This window comes from Miscanthus floridulus, chromosome 5, assembly GCF_019320115.1.
Source record: "Miscanthus floridulus cultivar M001 chromosome 5, ASM1932011v1, whole genome shotgun sequence".
Classification (NCBI taxonomy): domain Eukaryota; kingdom Viridiplantae; phylum Streptophyta; class Magnoliopsida; order Poales; family Poaceae; genus Miscanthus; species Miscanthus floridulus.
The window spans coordinates 29,515,033-29,533,884 of NC_089584.1; the positions used below are offsets into that span (position 1 = coordinate 29,515,033).

The 18,852-nt window shown below is 45.6% G+C and overlaps 1 protein-coding gene across 1 annotated transcript; it reads left to right on the forward strand.

The window, feature by feature from the left end:
- Window positions 1–11,314: 11,314 nt before the first annotated feature.
- On the forward strand, window positions 11,315–17,662 carry LOC136451872 (uncharacterized). Its single transcript, XM_066452556.1, has 3 exons — window positions 11,315–11,640; window positions 11,761–11,866; window positions 17,277–17,662. The coding sequence occupies exons 1-3, from the start codon at window positions 11,443–11,445 to the stop codon at window positions 17,357–17,359; spliced, it is 387 nt and encodes a 128-aa protein (XP_066308653.1). The 5' UTR covers window positions 11,315–11,442; the 3' UTR covers window positions 17,360–17,662.
- Window positions 17,663–18,852: the final 1,190 nt, after the last annotated feature.

Below are 18,852 nucleotides of genomic sequence, written 5' to 3' on the forward strand. Positions count from 1 at the left end.
AGTACACCTGAAAATTCATTTTTGGAGGTGTTTCACCTAACAAAACTGATTTTACACTACCGGAATGAGAAAGTTTGTCGTGTGCCCATGGCACACGGCGAAGCCCAAAAATCACTCGGCAAAGCCTTTGCCGAGTGTTACACTCGGCAAACCGCACTCGGCATACATAGAGTCGGCAAACATTTCTTTGCTGAGTGTTTTTTATCGGACACTCGGCAAAGACTTTGCTGAGTGTTTTTTAGGCACCGACACTTGGCAAAAAAAACAAAAAATATAAAAAAAATTGCCGCCGCCGCCACCACAACGCGGCTCGCCCGCCGCCACCGCCACCTCGCGGCTTGTCCCGCCGCTGCTCGCCACCACCACCACGCGGCTCACCCCGCCGCAGCTCGCCCGCCACCGCCACCACGCGGCAAGCCCCGTCGTTGCACGCCCGCTGCCGCCACCATCGCCCGGCTCACCTGCCGCTTCCCGCCCAGCCCACCGCCGACGCCGCCACCTGTGCAAAAAAAGATGGAGAGGGAGGGAGATGAGGGGAGAGGGAGGGAGATGGCGGCGCCAGGAGGTAGGGAGGGGTTGCCGGCGGCGGGAGGGAGGGGAGGGGGCGACGCCGAGAGATGAAGGGGAGGGGGCTGTGGGAGAGGGAGGGAGCGAAGGGGGCGACGACGCTGGGAGAGGGATGGGAGGGTGGGAGGGAGGGGCGATGGCCGGCTGCTTTTATAACGTGCCGAATTTGCCAAGTGTCGGATCAAGGGCTTTGCCGAGTGTTAGATCACAGCACTCGGCAAACTAATCTTTGCCGAGTGTCTAGGATTTGGGGCACTCGACAAATATATTATTTATTTTTTATTTCCTTGTTTTTCATAACATGTTTTTCCTTTTTTGTTCGATGTACTTTGAAAATACCTTGTCAAATTGACTCAACAATATATATATGATTTTCTACGAATATGATTCTATTATTTTATGCAGTTACAACTTAAATTTAATTTATATCAATTAAAATTCTATAATTGCACTTAATAAATTAAAATTATCAAACGCATCCAAAAATTTACCAAAATTTCAGATGAAACAATCTATGTTCTCTATTGCCTATACAAAAAGTTTTGAAGTCAAACCCCAATTCGACCGTCACTTTGACTCTAAATCTTACCGATTCCTTCTCAACGCTACGATTCTTTTTCTCAGATGTTTCGGTTTGTAAACATTGTATGTGACAAATTATACGAAACCTTCTCAATTTTTTACCACAGCCTCCACATATGATATCATCACATCATGACAAATCTCATGATTTTCAGACTTTGTTTGTTTTTTTTAGAATTTAAAAATCATTCGACCACACGTTCGTGGTCGTGTTTCCTGAACAAGATGTTCAAAATTTCTTTTTATTTTCGGGTAAGGCCTCACACTGGACTTAATAACATGAATATTATTTTTCTACTCATTTTATTCTATTATTTGAATCACTTAGAGTTAAAATTTGACTTATACAAAAAAATCCTAGAAATACAATAAATTAATTAAATATAGCAAATAGATCCACAAATATACCAAATTTTAACATGGAATACCACTTGTTGTATGTTGAGAGTAGAAAAAGTTTCATGGTAAGAAGAGAAAAAAAATAAAATTATTTACCGAGTGACAAATAGTTACACTCGGCAAACATATTTCTTTGCCGAGTGTCAGACAGTTACACTCGACAAACATATTTCTTTGCCGAGTGTCTAGTTTTGCCGAGTGTTTTTTTTTTCTAGTTTGTCGAGTGTCGAACTTTGCCGAGTGTTTTTTGCATCATTTGTCGAATGTATTTATTTTGCCGAGTGTTTTTTTGCAACACTCGACAAAGGGTTTGTCTGCCGAGTGCCCAAGAAAATACACTCGGCAAACATAAAAATACTCGGCAAATAGCCAGTTTCCGGTAGTGTTAGAAATGTGTTTATTTTCAGGGGCAGTTGTATTAAAACAAACACACCTATAAATATGATTTTCAGAAGGAATTCTCTTACAACACACGCCCCTAAAAACATGACTGATATTTATTGGTGCTCATTTAAGAGCACCACACCTAGAAACATTGTTTTCAGAGTTTGTTGTACTTCTAGACCTACCCGTCTATAGAAATTTTGAGCACGAACCAAAATTCAAGCTAGACATGTCAGGCTCTCTCCTCGCCTTAAAAAGTATCGCCGACTGTCGATCTAGGGCCTGTTCGCTGGTTGGTTCTGGACTGATAAGTCCGGCTGGTGCTGGTTTGTTATAAGAGAAAAACATTATTGGCTGACTGATAAGCCCTGGTTGAAACCAACAAACGAACACGCTGATAGACTTCTCTCTCCTCCATTATCTCTCGTTGTCTTATCTCTTCATTCTCCTGTGATTTTTCTCACTTCTTAACTATCTTCCTTATTCTTTTGCAAGGGGCCATGGATTGGACATGGAGATGCTTGCGCGAGGCACAACAGAACTCTAGGTAGGCACAACATGGATATGTGCGGCAGGGACCTGCTCGAGCGGGTAGCACCGCCTAGCGTGGCATGGCATGAGCGGCATCGCACGGCAACGACATGGCGCGAGTTAGCCAAACGCGGCGTAGGCGAGCTAGCCAGGCATGACAGGGCCTAGGGTACAGATTTCACCGGGTATCCTGCTCCACATCACTGTCCCCGATCTCGGGTACAGATTTCGCCCGTCCCCGTCCCTAGCAGATACCCGACGGGTACTACATACCCGTTACTAGGAACGATGATGGCGGGGCCAGAGACCTTTCTTCTTCATAGGTGGAGTTGGAGACGGAGCTTCCTTGGTGGTAGGATGGGCGGCTAGAGAGGGATGGTCTTCATTGATCGTTTTCGCAAGGATCTGAATCCCCCATTACTTCATCGGTGGCGTGCACGGAGTTCTCTCGATCTCTGACTTCCACTCTTGTTGGTGAGGAACTAACGAGCGGCTGGGCGGAGAGAGTAGAGAGACGAGAGAGAGAGGGCTAGTCTGGCGGAGTGGAGAGATGAGAGAGAGGGCGGCGGGCGGCGACGCGCTTCGCTTCGGCCTTCGAAGGATTCGGCGGCTGAGGATGGGGAGGAGAAATAGAATCCTAGATTTTTAGGGAACACAGGCCTTATATATGATTGCTCAGACTTAGGCCAAAATACATGTATTGGGCTTCTTTAGATCTATATTCATAGCTATTGTACTAGTTTCTGGGTTCCCCAACGGGTAACGGGGACGGGACCAAGAGAGCGTGCTCTTACCCGGCTTACCCGACGGGGAACATATTTTGCCCGTTAAGAACCCCGCGTGTACTGATTTTGTCCATACCTTTCCTCTAATGGATCAAATCCCCATTAGGTATCGGGGCCGTTGCCATTCTTAGGTGCGAGTTAGGCGGTGGTTGGTTCCAGAGATTAAAGTTTAGTCCATGTCATATCGGCCGTTCATATGCTAATTAGGAGGACTAAACACGAGTTAATTATAAAACTAATTACACAGACGGAGACTAATTTACGAGATAAATCTATTAAGCCTAATTAATCCATCATTATCATATATTTACTGTAGCACCATATTTTCAAATCATGAACTAATTAGGCTTAATAGATTTATCTTGCAAATTAATCTCAATTTATGCGGTTAGTTTTATAATTAATCTATATTTAATACTCTAAATTAGCGTTCAAACATCCAATATGACAGATACTAAAATTTAGTCCGTAGAACCAAACACCAAACACCCCCTTAGCCAAGCACGGCGTAGACGAGCTAGCTAGTCAGGCATGACGGAACCTTATGGGTCTACGTGTTATACGGCTTTCTTCTAGCCTGGTTAGGAAATAAATTAAGACAAACCTGTTTGATTGCCTATACTATCTTGTCTAGCTAATATCGAAGTAAGTTTATTTGGTTGACTGGTTTGGCTTGATAATGTTATCTCTTCTTTTTTGAGCAGGTAACTTCTGTCACCCTTGAGGCAATTCATGGAACAAGTGTTGAGCGCCACTACTTTGCAAATCAGATCAGGGGAGATGGCCGGCGTGGCTGATTCCGGGCGACGGGACATGCACGAATCGGAGGAGAGCAAGGATTCGAGCCACCTGTGCACTGAGGCCGCGACGGCCGGACGAGGCGGCGATGAAGTCCACGAGGATAGGCGCCCACAGAGAAACTCGTGCTCCAGTGCCGCGTCCGACGCGATGACGCTCGGCTCGCTGGCAGCACAGCCTCGGATGTTCTCGTCGCCGCTGCCTCGCTGGTTGCGAATTTTTTTTTAATTTTAATTCTTTTTAATATACTTTTAAATCTAACATTGTCGGTTTTTTAAAAAAACTAACACTTTTGACCGCGTCTATTGTCCTGGCGCGGCTAAATACCTGTGCCGCGCCATGCATGGTGGCGCGGCACAGGGCTGACGTGGCGTGGGCCGGTCCGGGGGGCCGCTGACGTGGCGGGTCTTGCCTCGCCACCGACCCTGGCACGGCAGTGCCGCGCCCTGTTGCGTGGCGCGGCTGGACCAAACATACCGCACGAGCAGCCACACCACCTGGCCGCTGCGCCTGCCGCCGGCCCGGGCTATCTGGATGGTAGAATCGAAACGCATCGCACCCGTATTTTGTTGAGTTTTTTTCACGGCCGAATAGAGAATTTGATAAGCCAATGATTAGTTTTTCGTCTTTCATAATACGGTTATGCACCACTTTAACTAATCAATTACAAAAAAATTGCCACCGATGTCCAGATACGCCGGGACTGTCGGTTCCCGAACGCAGGGTACTTAATCTCGTAGGTAGTGCTGCCGCGACTCAAAGAAACGAATAAGAAGCAAGTTGACAAGCTGCCACATAACATATTCATTGTTTTGACATAAGTTTGACATAACATAACCAAATAACCCCGCAAGTTTCGGATGTCAATATTCGTTTGACCTAAACAAACTAAGACCCAGGAGTGTAAGGATCCCTCGGACGCCTCTGTCTCTTTGGATTTGTTGGCAACACATTGGGAGTGTAGCCAACATCGGTATGGTCGCGTCGACGGTACGTACGGCTCGTACCCTGCAGGTATATGATACGCACGATTACTTATAATTCTTTATGATCGTTAGTTCATGGAGCCTACGTATTGAAACAAACTATCTTTGTTAGTACCTATGAGGCTCCTTGGGTGCTAAACAGGGCATCACCTAGCTGAGACATGTCGATCTCGTCCTACCGGTCGTGCTGTCCACGGAAGCCCGGGGGTTCGTTGTCGTCGTCATCGTCCTCCTCCTCGTCCTCGGTTGCAGGGTCCTTCACAGCGCTATGATGTGGTGGTGTACGCACCGCGAAAGTGGCACCCTGTGTCATCGGCTGAGAAGAGCTGGCTGGTGTCCTCAAAGAGGCTGAAGACGTGTCACCCGACTGCGTGGGGAGTGACGGTTCCTCATAAGGAGTGTCCATGCAGCTCAACTTCTGAGCTAGCTTCCTGCAGCTCTTCTTCACCTTCTACATAAATAGACGTTAAAGTTAGTTCATTACCTAAACGCATATACAATAAAGAAATATTTTCGAAACGGACAAGTTTATGTTTACCTACACAAAAGCCGCGAGAACGCCTGGCCCCTGCCCTCTAGACTCGTGAAGCCGGAATGCTGCTTCGTTGGACAGCCTTGACAATTGTGTCGCCTGGGTACAGAAACGCGGTTGGACAGTTTTAGTACACATACTTAATATCAAAAGGATAACAAATTGTACCATTCAAGTATCTTACCATGTATCTTTGAAGCGGGGCTCTCTGTAGCTGTGTGTCCTCCCTAGTGGTAACGTCGTACACATCTTCGATGACATCTTCCTCCGAGTCCTCGTCAATCGCCACGTCAGTGTACGAGGGCTTGATATGTGTTCTCATAGACCTGTGAAACCACCGCAGGTACTCGTCGAAGGTGTGCTGGTCGTGTGGAGGACCCGCAAGGACCGCATATGGTACCCTGGTCTGCCACAAATGAATGTACGAGCTGTGTGTCACGCGCCAATCATTGGTCTTGTACCTCTTCCTACGGTCAAACCTGCAACAAAACGATATTAGTTGTACCAAACACACATCTGAATTGTAGCATTGTTATTAATCGATAACGCACCGGTGCAATACTTGATTAGTGGAGTAAAGCGGTGGTGGACAGCCTGTCATTCTTCCAAACTGTTTGCAGACCCGGATGGGCAAGTGAATCTCGACCACATGGAAGACAATAAGAGGGACGTCGCAGCGATACTCATGTGACTCGTCCCTAGTGACATAACTCAGATAGTTTTAGAGCTCCGAAGAATCCCAAGGACACCAAAACACCTGAAATTTCGTAATTGTGTTAGGTTATGATACAGTGTATATCGAAGAAGACACTGCTACGATAGTATAGAGAGCGTAACCTGGTGCTGTGTTAGGACGTCGAGACCGTCCGTATACTCCCTGTACTTGCGCCACGTATTCCCTCTAACTAACTGTGCTTCCGTCCAGATATACAGAGCTGTAGGGAGTGTATCATGCCTGTTCCATTGCTGCATTGAACACGATAATGAATTAACAACAAATAATCTCATCATATATAACTGCATGGAAGAATATAATGAACCGAAGTACTTACCGGTAAACCATTATTAAGGGGCCTCCCAACAGGTAATCGTTCCCAACACCAAACCTGGAGCAGGTAGGAGCAACCCCCAAGGTTCGCATGTCCTACGGGCGCCACAGATTAGGGCGCGGCACTGCCGCGCCAGGGTCGGTGGCGCGGCAATACCCGCCACGTCAGCGGCCCTCCAGGTCGGCCCACGCCACGTCAGACCTGTGCCGTGCCACCATGCATGATGCGGCACAGGCATTTGGCCGTGCCAGGGCAATAGGCGTGGCCAAAAGTATTAGTTAAAAGAAACGACAGTGTTAGATTTAAAATTATATTAAAAAAAAGGGTTAAAATTTTTAAAAAAAATCCCGGTTGCCCACCATCTCCTCCACGAAGCCGGTGTGGCAGTGAGGGCACTTCACCTCTTCGATGCACAGCTCGGGCCGTATGATCAGCGAGCACATGTGGCAGTAGTACCTTGAAGCTGCGCCGGATTCCTCTCCCATGTCTTTCCTTCCCTCCGCCTCCTTGCTCAAGAAGACAAATGCTGCCGAGGGTGAGGAGCTCGCGGGCGCCGCTCGTACGGGAGCCACGCGGCGAGCACGGCGCGCCGGTGCGGCCGGGCTCGCTCGACTCGGCCCCGCTCGCCTCTGCTCACCGGCGACGGAGGACGCCGAGGATGCTCTCCGCTACCGACTCTATCTACGCCGGTTCAAAATCAGGCTGCAAGCTCCAATAACCCCGCCACCGCGTGCCAGGACTGCGTCGATGAGATTCGGGGCCCCTGCCACACACGTGCGACCCCGCCTCGAGCGACCCGGCGACCCTCGCCGCGAGCGAGGAGGAGCTGGAGGAGCGGCGCGTGAGCGTGGATGTCGTGGAGGAGTAGCGGCGCGCGAGTTCGAGTGGCGGAGGAGGTGCAGGTGCGGCGGCGTACGATGGTTCCGCGGGGGTGACGAATTGAAGCGCCCGGAGGTGAACCGAACCTTAGCTCGGGCTGGCCAGAGAAAAACGAGGAGTAGCCGCGTTCTTTGCTGGCCTGGCTAAGCCCCCTACTTGGGCCTGACTAGGAGGCTTGTACAGCCAACTAAACAAATTTAAGTTGGTTCTAGAAAGCCTAGCTAAGGGATAGCTAGCGAACCAGGCGAACCAAACAGCGCCGGTGGCATCACACGGCAACGATCGGGAATAGGCAAGCTGGCCAAGCACGGATGAGCCAGTGGCGGAGCAGGCTAGCTGGTGCGGCAATGGTGTGGCAGCGTAGGCTGGCGTGGTGCCACAACGGCGCGAGCTGACGCGTCAGCATGGCAATGGCCCGGCACGCCATGACACCGGCGGACTTGCATGGCAACACAACAGCGTCGTGCCATTGAGCTGGTCAGACGCAGCAATGGCAGGCTCCTGTTTTGTTTTTTGTTTTTTGTTTGAGAACCATTTTCAAGGTCGGTTGCTTAAGCTGACCAATTCTAGATATGCATATCTAAGAGCGGGTCACTTATGCAACTATCCTTAGAGATGTATTTTTTAGGATCGATCGTCAGTCCTCCATTAAAAATAAACTATTTTACAATCAACGACATAGTGTCGGTTTCTAACACCATCCCTAGAAATTGAATTTGCCCATGTCGAAAAATCATTTGTCTAGTATTTGATAAAGAAAAGAATGAGTACATCGAAATAGACTCCACAAGTGTAAAAGAATATGTTATGAGGCTAAATCAAGTACAGCCTTTCTCTAGTTTAAACAAGCACTTAAAGCAACCCAGCATGTTACCTTATTCCTTAAACACATATTTACTAAGTGGAAATTTAACGTCTTTCTCCTCATGGACCAAACCATCGATCACCAAGAAATTTACCCCCATTCCCTGATGTCCATGTCGTGCCACCATCACTTCCCCCGCCCCTTGACACTCGAATAGCATTAAACATGTGCAACATGAAACACTTGAATGCAATATATGTCTAGATGAAACATCTAGAACATAAATTTGCGATATATGTGTGAAAATATATGCAACATCCAGATTAAACACTTGCAACTTGCAACATGAAAACACTTGCTATACGGAAGACTGGAACAGATGAAACATTTGGAACATATGTGTGAAAACATATGCAACATCCAAATCAAAATGCTTGCAACATACGTTTGGAACAGATGAAACATTTTGAACAAACTCTTGTAACATGTCTCTGAAACACTTGCAACATATGCAACATGTGCAACATCCCCGCTGTACTTTTGCAACATACATATGAAATAACTACAACATATCTCTGAAATGTCTGAAACACTTGAAACATATATTTGCAACATAGAGGAGGGGGAGCGCATGTGCCGGTCAATTCCGGCCGTTGGGGTGGGAGCAGGGGGCGAGTGGCGGCGCGCGAGCACCACTAGCATCCAGCACCAGCGGCGCGCGCGAGCACCACCGCCACTAGCACCGAGTTTTGATCGCCCAGGCGGGTAGCGTGCACGACGGGCGGAGTGAGCACCACTAGCACCAGCGCGCACGATAGGAGGGGGCAAGAGGCACGCGCGTCGGGGCGTGATCGAGCGGCGGCGGATGGGGCGCGTGGCAACAGCGAGGGAAGTATGTGTCCACGTCCAGGATGGGGCAGCTGCAAGACAATGCGACAGGGGAGGAGGAAGCGGAAGGGATACGGATGGGTGATTTTTATTTTAATAAACTCGCAGGCAGAGCGAGCGCGCGGTAAAAGTGCAAGCAACGAGGCGGTGGGCGTGCGAGAGCACCCGACAATTTGCTCGTTAGACGTAAGACGTGTTGCATTACTGTTAGATTTAACTTTAGGCCTGATTTGAAATACGATTCGTTTTTTCTTAAAAACAGAAACGGTTCCACTCAAAATTTCAGCAACTTTTTCGGAATTTCTAAATATGTGCCAGCAGATTTCTTGTGTTGTTTTCTTCCACTTTTGTGTGGTTCGGATCTTCATTAAGATTTGTGTTTTTTGTGTACAGGCTTGGCTAAATAATAATGGGCTTGTGCCTTCTGTTCTTCCGGCCCACTTAGGTTGTGCAGCTGCCTTTTAGGGATGAAAACGGTATGGATATTTTCCGACCGTATTTAAAACCGAATTCATTTAGAGGGGTTGAGATCTGTCCGTATTCGAGTCCGGATATCCAACATCCGATACTGTATCAGTATCCAAATACTCAAATCGCATATTTATAATGTCGATATCAATCATATCCTATCCGACATAGTTATCCGTATTTGAATTCGAATCCAGACAGAAATATAAAAATAAATATAATATCGATGATATCCGTCCGTATCCGATCCGTTTTCATAACTACTGCCTGCTATCGTTTGGTACCGCTGGTTCAGTTCGAAGTTCGTATTCCGAGAGGTGTCGACGGCGGCTGCGACATTGCCGCCGGCGGCGGAGCTGTCGGCGGTAGCGGTGCTGTCTACGGTGGCGGTGGTGGCGGAGCTATCTGCGGTGGTGGCGGTTGCAGCGGTGGCGGTGCTGTCGGCGGCGTAGCTGTCTGCAGCGGCGGAGCTGTTGGCGCCGGCGTTGTCGGCAGCGGCGGAGCTGCCTGTGGCGGCGGCGGTTGCGGTGGTGGCGGTGCTGTCGGCGGTGGTGTTGTCTGCGGCAGCGGCAGCGGCTGCAGCTGCAGCGGTCGCCGATGAGTGCCAGGGTTAGCAGTTGATGATTTCTGCAATGGTTGCGAATACCAAACTGCAGATTTCTGCATTTCCACAGGCTCCATTGAGATGCATAAACGATGCCATGGTTTTGCTTGGTTTCTGCAGGCCTTGCTCTCTTGTTCAGTCCTTTCTCTTTGCCTTTTTTTGGTTCTATGTTTCAGGTTAACGAATACTGCAGTTAATTCCTTTGATACCGGGTCGCTTGCTTATAATCCATATATTTTCAGCTTGTTTTTTTAGTTAAAATAATGCTTTTCTTTCATAATAAATCAGCCAGAATAATATTTCGGCTTGTTTTTTCAGCAAAGCGAACGGAGCAATGTGATGACCGGCTGACAGCCGGTAGCTTGGCACAAATTACCTGGATATTCAGCATAATAAGACTGGATCCATATCTTGTGCAAATTAAATATGCCAACCTTGACGTGTTAATGAAAAAAAAGACTTATTTTTTCTATTTATACCCTGTGACACATAAATAGGTGAACTAAAATTTGATTGCAATATGGGTGCCGGATTGGTCATGGTTTTTCATTTTATTTGAACCAATTCCTGCCAAGCATTCATTTCGAATATACGTGCTGTAAATTTTTTATTATTATTTCTTCATTTCAAATTTTGATTTTCTATACGTGTTGTTTGCTGTATCTGTGGCTGTAGCCGTGCTGAATTTTTTTTTATTTCTTGACATGGCACATTATACGTGCTGTACATTTTTTTTATTTCTTCATTCCAGATTTTGATTTTCTATATGCGCTGTGTGCTGTAGCTGTGCTGTATTTTTTTATTCCTTGACGTGGCACATTTTCATTTTCTAAAAGTGGAAAATAACAAACATCAAAATCTTCCGGAAGCTGTCATGGTATGTTTACATGGGGTATTTTCATTGTTTTGTTAGTCTTGTGTGACATGTTACATGTTACATGGCTTTAGCCCTAGGCCCACAGATACCAGGGCTTTAGCCCTAGGGCCTAGGCCTAGGCCCACACGGCCACCAGCCCACCACAACGCTTCCAGCTTCACCTTCTCTTCCGTCTTCTCTGCTGTAGTCTGTAAACACTAGACAGATTCCGCTCCAACGCCCTCGCCCATCGTCGCCTTTCAAAAAGCTAGAGGATTCCTCGAGAGGGAGAAGCGTGCCCGGCAGCTCCGCTCCATCCGCCCCCAAGAATGTCCGACGAGGCCAGGCGCGGGCCCGCGGGCGCCGCGCAGGCGGTGATCCGGGCCTCCTCCGAGGACCGCAAGCCGGTGGGCGCGGGGTCCCCGCCGCCGGCTGCGGCCGCGGCGGCGGTGGCGCACAAGATCCATCTCAAGAGCGCCGACATGAAGGAGGAGATGCGGCAGGAGGCCTTCGAAATTGCGCGCATCGTAAGAGACTTACGCCCTCGCTCTGCCATCTCTTCCTGCGCTCGATTTGGTTTTCGTCGCTCCGCCCTTGGGATTTGGGGAATTTTTTTTTCCTCTGTCGATTCCTTCCCTGTCGGTCAGGCGTTCGAGAAGCACAGCATGGAGAAGGACATTGCGGAGTACATAAAGAAGGAGTTCGACAAGAACCACGGCCCAACCTGGCACTGCATCGTCGGCCGCAACTTCGGTAATGCTCTCCTACCAACCCCTTTATGGGAACCCCTCCTTAATTAGTACGGATATTGAATGATTGCGCCAGTTGCGGTTGATGTCTAGTCTGATATGCTTGCGTCGTTGGATATTCTCTGTGGTCAATTTCATACGTGCTAGCTCATAGAGGTTCCCACATGATTGATAGAAGAATGGACCTTGTAGGGCAGTGTTTATGCTGGCAATAGAAGCCACAGGAAACACTTTTTTTCTAAAATATATTAAAAAAAAGGCAATGAACTTGGGAAAGGGAAGAAGTTGAAATGGTTACTGATCAACTGAAGTTATTCTTCAAATTTAAGGGAATGTTCTAATGGTCATGATCTATGGAGTATGTGCTTAGTCCAATAGAGCCCCTATACAGCTCTGGATGAAGTATAGTTTCAGGGAGTGTGGACAGGGTATGCACGACTATGTCTAATTGCTCTATTGTGAGCTTTACCTCCTTGCTTCTGGCTTGGTCTAAATTCTGAAATTTACTCTTGGTATCAACCAAATCCAACTTAGCAAGCTATTGTTCAATTTATTGCATTTCTAGTTGACGTATTTCAACTTTCTATTCACTCTTTGTTGTATGAATCTAAGCTGTTTGGTTAAGTTAGTAACACGCACTTTACTTCGATAGCTCCTTAGCTTGCTGTGACCTTACTATATCTGTAATCATTGAAGAAATGGTATGACATTTTATGTAGACTCCCAATTGACTGGGTATGTCGTGTCACCCCAATATTTTGAAGTGTCTTGTCCTCTCAACGAATCCATGTGGCATGCCACATCATTTATTCACTGCAAAAACTCCCCAGCATTTGGTGTGCAATGAGGGAAGTTTAGCAACCTCCACTGCAATCTGCGATTGGCATGGCCAAGTTGTGAACATGATCTAAGAGAACAATTGTCAGTACTAGATTGGAAAAAAAAAACTTTGAACATTGAAGCAATTATTTATCTCTCATGTGATTATGTGGGTCTATGTTCTTATCAAACAGAACTTTTTGCTGTCTATGTTTGTATTCTTTTTTCTACAAAATGTTCTATCTTGGACTTATCGTTGTAATTCCTTTTCTCCAAATTTCCTGTGATTTTCTTATTGTTATTTGTATTTATAAGGCAACCTATTTTATGAATGGAAGTCATGTCAGGCATATGTTAACAATTTGAGACCAGCGAAATTCTGCCTGCTATGTCATGCCACCTGTGTTCATATTCTTCTATAGGAAAATAGATGTATATGTGTAGCATTCGTTTGTTTATAGCTTCTCAGTCATGATAACATATATTTTTATTATTATTGTAAATGTTTAAGCCGATGAAAAGGATGAAAGGAGGTAAGACGATGGGACCGGATGGTATCCCAATCGAGGTGTGGAGATGCCTCTGGGACATAGCTATAGTATGGCTAACCAAGTTGTTCAACCATATTTTTCGATCGAACAAGATGCCTGACGAGTGGAGTAGAAGTATATTGGTACTGATCTACAAGAATAAAGGGGATATTCAAAGTTGTACTAATTACCGGGGAATTAAGTTGATGAGCCATACTATGAAGCTATGTGAGAGAGTTATCGAGCATCGCTTGAGAGCAATAACGCGGGTCTCTATGAACTAATTTGGTTTCATGCCCGGTAGGTCAACCATGGAAGCAATTTTCTTAATAAGACAAGTTATGGAGTGGTATAGGGAGAAGAAGGACCTACACATGGTTTTTATTGACTTGGAAAAGGCTTATGACAAAATACCAAGGAATGTTATGTGGTGGGCTTTGGACAAACATAAAGTCCCAACGAAGTACGTCGGGCTCATTAAGAACATGTACAACAATGTTGTGACTAGTGTTCGAACAAGTGATGGAGACACGGATGACTTCCCGATTAGGATAGGACTACATCAAGGGTCAGCTTTGAGCCCTTATCTGTTTGCTTTAGTGATGGATGAGGTCACAAGGGACATACAAGGGGACATCCCTTGGTGTATGCTTTTCGCGGACGATGTAATGCTAGTTGATGAAAGTCGGACAGGAGTGAATCAGAAACTGGAGTTATGGCGGGAGACTTTGGAGTCCAAAGGTTTTAGACTCAGTAGAACTAAAACTGAGTATATGAAATGTGACTTCGGCACTACTACTCGGGAGGAGGAAGATATTAGTTTGGAAGGTCAAGTAGTGCCTAGGAAGGATATCTTTCGATATTTAGGATCAATGCTACAGAGAGACGGGGATATTGATGAAGATGTTAGCCATAGAATCAAGGCAGGGTGGATGAAGTGGCGCCAAGCATCTGGTGTCCTATGTGACAAAAGGGTACCACAGAAGCTAAAAGGTAAGTTTTATAGGACGGCGATTAGACCTGCTATGTTGTATGGTGTAGAATATTGGCCTACGAAAAGACGACATGTTCAACAGATAAGTGTCGCGGAAATGCGTATGTTGCGTTGGATTTGCGGTCATATAAGAAGGGATCGAGTTCGGAACGATGATATACGTGATAGATTAGGGGTAGCACCAATTGAAGAAAAGCTTGTCCAACACCGGTTGAGATGGTTTGGACATGTCCAACGGAGACGTCTAGAGGCACCGATGCGTAGTGGAATCCTAAGCCAGGATAGTAACGTGAAGAGAGACAGAGGAAGACCGAAGTTGACTTGGGTAGAGGCAATAAAAGGAGACTTGAAAGGATGGAATATACCCAAAGACTTAGCCTTAGATAGGAGTGCTTGGAAAACAACTATTCACGTGCCTGAACCTTGATTGTTTCTGCTGGGTTTCAACTCTAGCCTACCCCAACTTGTTTGGGACTTAAAGGCTTTGTTGTTGTTGTTGTTGTTGATTGTAAATGTTTAAGCATGCCTGGACACCTAATAGGGCCTTTCTCTGCAACTTCTATGTCGTGCAAAGCAAGTAAAACATATCTTGTTTTGAACCATAGTTCATCAATGGTAAACACAGCCAGGAAGATAGCCAGGCGGAGTCAGCTTAGACAGTGACCAGATCATGGATTGGAAAGGGACTTATGTACTTCTTTCTTGATTGGTTCTCATGTGTTGCAGGCTGCCTCTTTTAGTGGGCAAGTCACGACCCTAACAAACTCACCTAGCTTAGTATCTAAGCAACCTGATCCTAATAACCCATATCTAATTCTATCTCTGGCTAATTCTATCTTCCTCTGTTGCATGTGATAAAAGGGCTGGGACGGCATCCTGGTTGCCCATAACATATCACTTCTCCCTCCCTCCATGAAGGGGGGCAGACCCAGTGCCGGAGGCTCCCACATGAGTGGGGTCTGGGGAAGGAAAAAACCGAGGCAAGCCTTCTAGTGAAATTTGACCATGAAGGCTACATTAATTTGTTATAATAGAGCCATCACCGGAAATCGTTTATGGTAGGATTTTTTCTTCCATACCAGCAGCTGCTAGTGAAATTTGATTGTGCCAGTGGACTTCTCATAATTGGATTGTGCCACATGTTACCCATTCCGATGAGTGTTGCTGCTTGGACAAGGCTGGAAAGATTGAACCAAAGGAAAACACCTGAATGCCCTCTTAAATGAAAACATGTTTTAACACTGAAAGTAGTGGCGATATTAGAAAAAGGTTTTCTTGATTAATGGCATAGAAACAAAAGGATGTTGTTGCAGTATTGGAATTCCCAACCTTTTTGCTAATTTACTAATTCTGTTGTATTTGTTTTCTCTCTCAATTTGGTGACCATTTATTATTCTGAGCTTTATCAAACACTTCAGTTTTCTTTTATGCATAAAAAAAGGAGGGCCGACAAGTACAGAGAATGGCATACAATCACAACTGACTCATTCTGTGTCACAAGCTAATCCTAAGACTCAATGGGAAGCTGTTTTCTTAACTTCGACATCTTTCTCTTGGACTTGACTAATTCTGTTTCACAAACTACTTGAGGTGTTTTAATTTCCAGATGATCCTATTTGACTTGATTGATTCTACCTCAAACTAATTATAAGACTCAAATGAAGAGCTGTCTTAAGTTCCAGATGTTTCTATTCAACTCTATTATAATTTCTAAGGCGCAGTCACACATGGCACGGTCATACAAATTTCAGTTTAACCAATGACCATTTATTTATTGTATATTATATTTTTTATGATTATAAAATTATAATCATTTGATAGTATATTTGATTATAAATTTAACTGTATCAAGTTTGTATTACAATAGTTAAAAACTGTTGGCCAAATTATTTGTCAAAGACTGAAGTTTGAATCTTGATATGCTTGTGCGCCTTATAAACTGGGCTGGAGGGAGTCTTAGGATATAACTATAGGAGAAATCTTATCTTTAATTGCTTCTCGTAGTTCAAAGATAATCAATTATCCAGTTAGATGATAGTTAAGAGAGTGACAGCCACGCTATATCCTCTTGTCTTTGGTAAACGTTTATCTATCATCTTGATTACAATGTCTACATCTCGGGGCTGCTTGGTTTCCTTGCCACAGCTCGCCTCGCCTTGTTGAGTAAGGTTAGTTGTTTGGTAGGGTTGAGAAATCTGGCTTTGCTCAGCTACCTTGCCCAGGTCATCAAGGTTTTCCTTGCCCGCGGAAGAGAGCCGATTTGGCTCTCCTGAACGAGCAAGGTCTCGCTGGCTCGCGTGTTCATCGTCCCTCTCAGCAATGCGCGCTTCAAGCTACCCTTTGGAACACCATGCTGCCCCAAATCTGCTTGCTGGCCTTTAAATTGAACTATTTCCGCACCCAGATCAAGGTCCTTGTGAGTCCAATCGAGTTCCGCGCCGGCCAAAATGACTATTCAGCCGAGATCTTGCTCACGTGGATTCAGTTTCTCCTTTCTTCTTGCCTCAAATCAAGTGGGATTGACTTGGATGGACTGAAAGTGAGCTTCTGGCTATGGTATGGAGGGCCTCCAGGTGCCAGTCGTTCCATGACCTCACGGTATGCATGTAGAAGAGAGGAACAGGAGAGCAAGGGAAAGCAAACCCATCTTGCTTTGCCGAGTGAGGTGAGTTGAGGCTTGGTAGGCAAGGCAAGGTGAGCAAAGGTTCCAAGCAGCCTCCTCATGTCTCTAACAATGGCCAGTGCTGCCAGAGTTTCTGTGAAACTGATTTGATTTGTTACTCTATGTTGAAAACATCTAGTTCCTTTATTTTCAGTTTGTCTCGTATGAGCCCATGGGTGACCCTCCAAACAAGCTCTATCCTCCTAGAATGCTTTTGTTTTGGAGTATATATGTTTACGATGATTACTGAACTTCAGTGCTATATGCATTATCTTGGGAATGAAAAACTGAGCTCAAGAAAAGCATGTGGGATTGGAATTCACTTATGAACCCCTTCCATTTATCATCACCCATGATGTACATATTGAATGTTAACAATTTTGCTAAGCATTTTTTGTCAATGATGCAGGTTCTTACGTGACGCATGAGACAAACTACTTTGTATATTTCTACATCGACTCTAAAGCTGTCTTGCTATTCAAGTCTGGGTGATTGGCGCAGCCGATGCAATCAACCTTGCATGCCTACATCTGATTGCTCTCATGTATGCCCCCCGTCCCTCTCTGCAGCCAAGCTGGAAGCCGATAATCTTATGAGCCTGCATGTTGATGTATCAGCAACGGATTATTCTCCGTATGCCAGTAGTGTGAGATCAGATTGCATCTTATTTATGTCTGATATATCTAGGTGTTGTGAGGACATTATCTTGTTGCAATATGATTGCCGGACAATTGGACGAACTGCCTCTCGTCTGTTTGTGATTGTTTCGGAAGAAGCCTCCTTGCTCATGCCCAATATTCATGGTTCTTATTGTGGGGTATTAGTGGGTAGTCGTGGTCCATATGTGGGTTATCTGTATATAATATTTGAATTGTTCGTTGAAAGCCCCCTTTGGAACCTTGGAAATTTCCATGTTTCCTTTGTTTTTTACGTGAAAATGAACTGATTCCTGTGAAAATCCTGTACTATTCCTGTGTTTCAAGGGAGACCTAATTCTTCTATATGTATCGATGGGGCTTAGGCCTTGTTTGATCCATTAGAGCACCTTGAGCAGTTCCCCAATAATCCACTTCAATATGCAAGTATTGGAGTGGCTCAATATTATTTGTGTGATTGTTGGAGTTAGTAGTTCCTTAATATATCCCCAAACACCCGTCGGGCATATTGGGTTGCCTTCATTTTTTTTCCTTTTTCTTTCCTCTTCTTTAGGCCAGTATTAATCAGCATGTTTGCTTGCTCGTATACGATCGTGGATTATAAGTTGGAACAATATTTTTCTCTCACACCAAACCAGCCAGCAGTAAATAATCCACGATCGTTTACGACAAAACGAACAGGCTGAATGGGTTTATAAAGTTCATAGGCATTAAATAAATTGACATGACGTAGTATAGATGAAGAGAGAGATAATGGTATAGATGAAGAGAGAAATTTTGAAAGTTTCATAGGATGAAATAAGTTTTATAGAAATGAAACTTGTTTACACTATTTTCAACATGATAATCTTGGAACTGCAACATGAAGACGAAATTGTGACATGAAGACACCATGAAGACTGGCCTTATCTCTCGTCTATACATACTGGATCCAAGCCGGTCCTGATGTGCTACCGGCCTGTGCCGTGGAACCGCACCCGCACAACGTCGCTCACCTTTTTGGTTCCTTGCCCCGAGATTGGTGCCATGGCCCTAGCTGACTAGGGACGCCCTCGCCGTTGTTGCAGCGAATATCACCGCGTCCTTGTCTCCCTGCAAGTCGGAGAAGTTGTCGCCCCTATTCCATATGGTACTGTAGCGCGTGAACAGATTAGATTAGATTGGTTTGGCTTTCATAGGAAAAATATATGTTAGATTGATTCGGTTAGGATATTTTTTTAGAGGTCAAGTCAGTCATCTCTATAAAAGAGAGAACCCTGTATCATTTATAGTAAGCAAGAATTAAGAAGGAAATCCCTTCCCTCTTGCTCGGCCGTGGGCAAGGCCTCC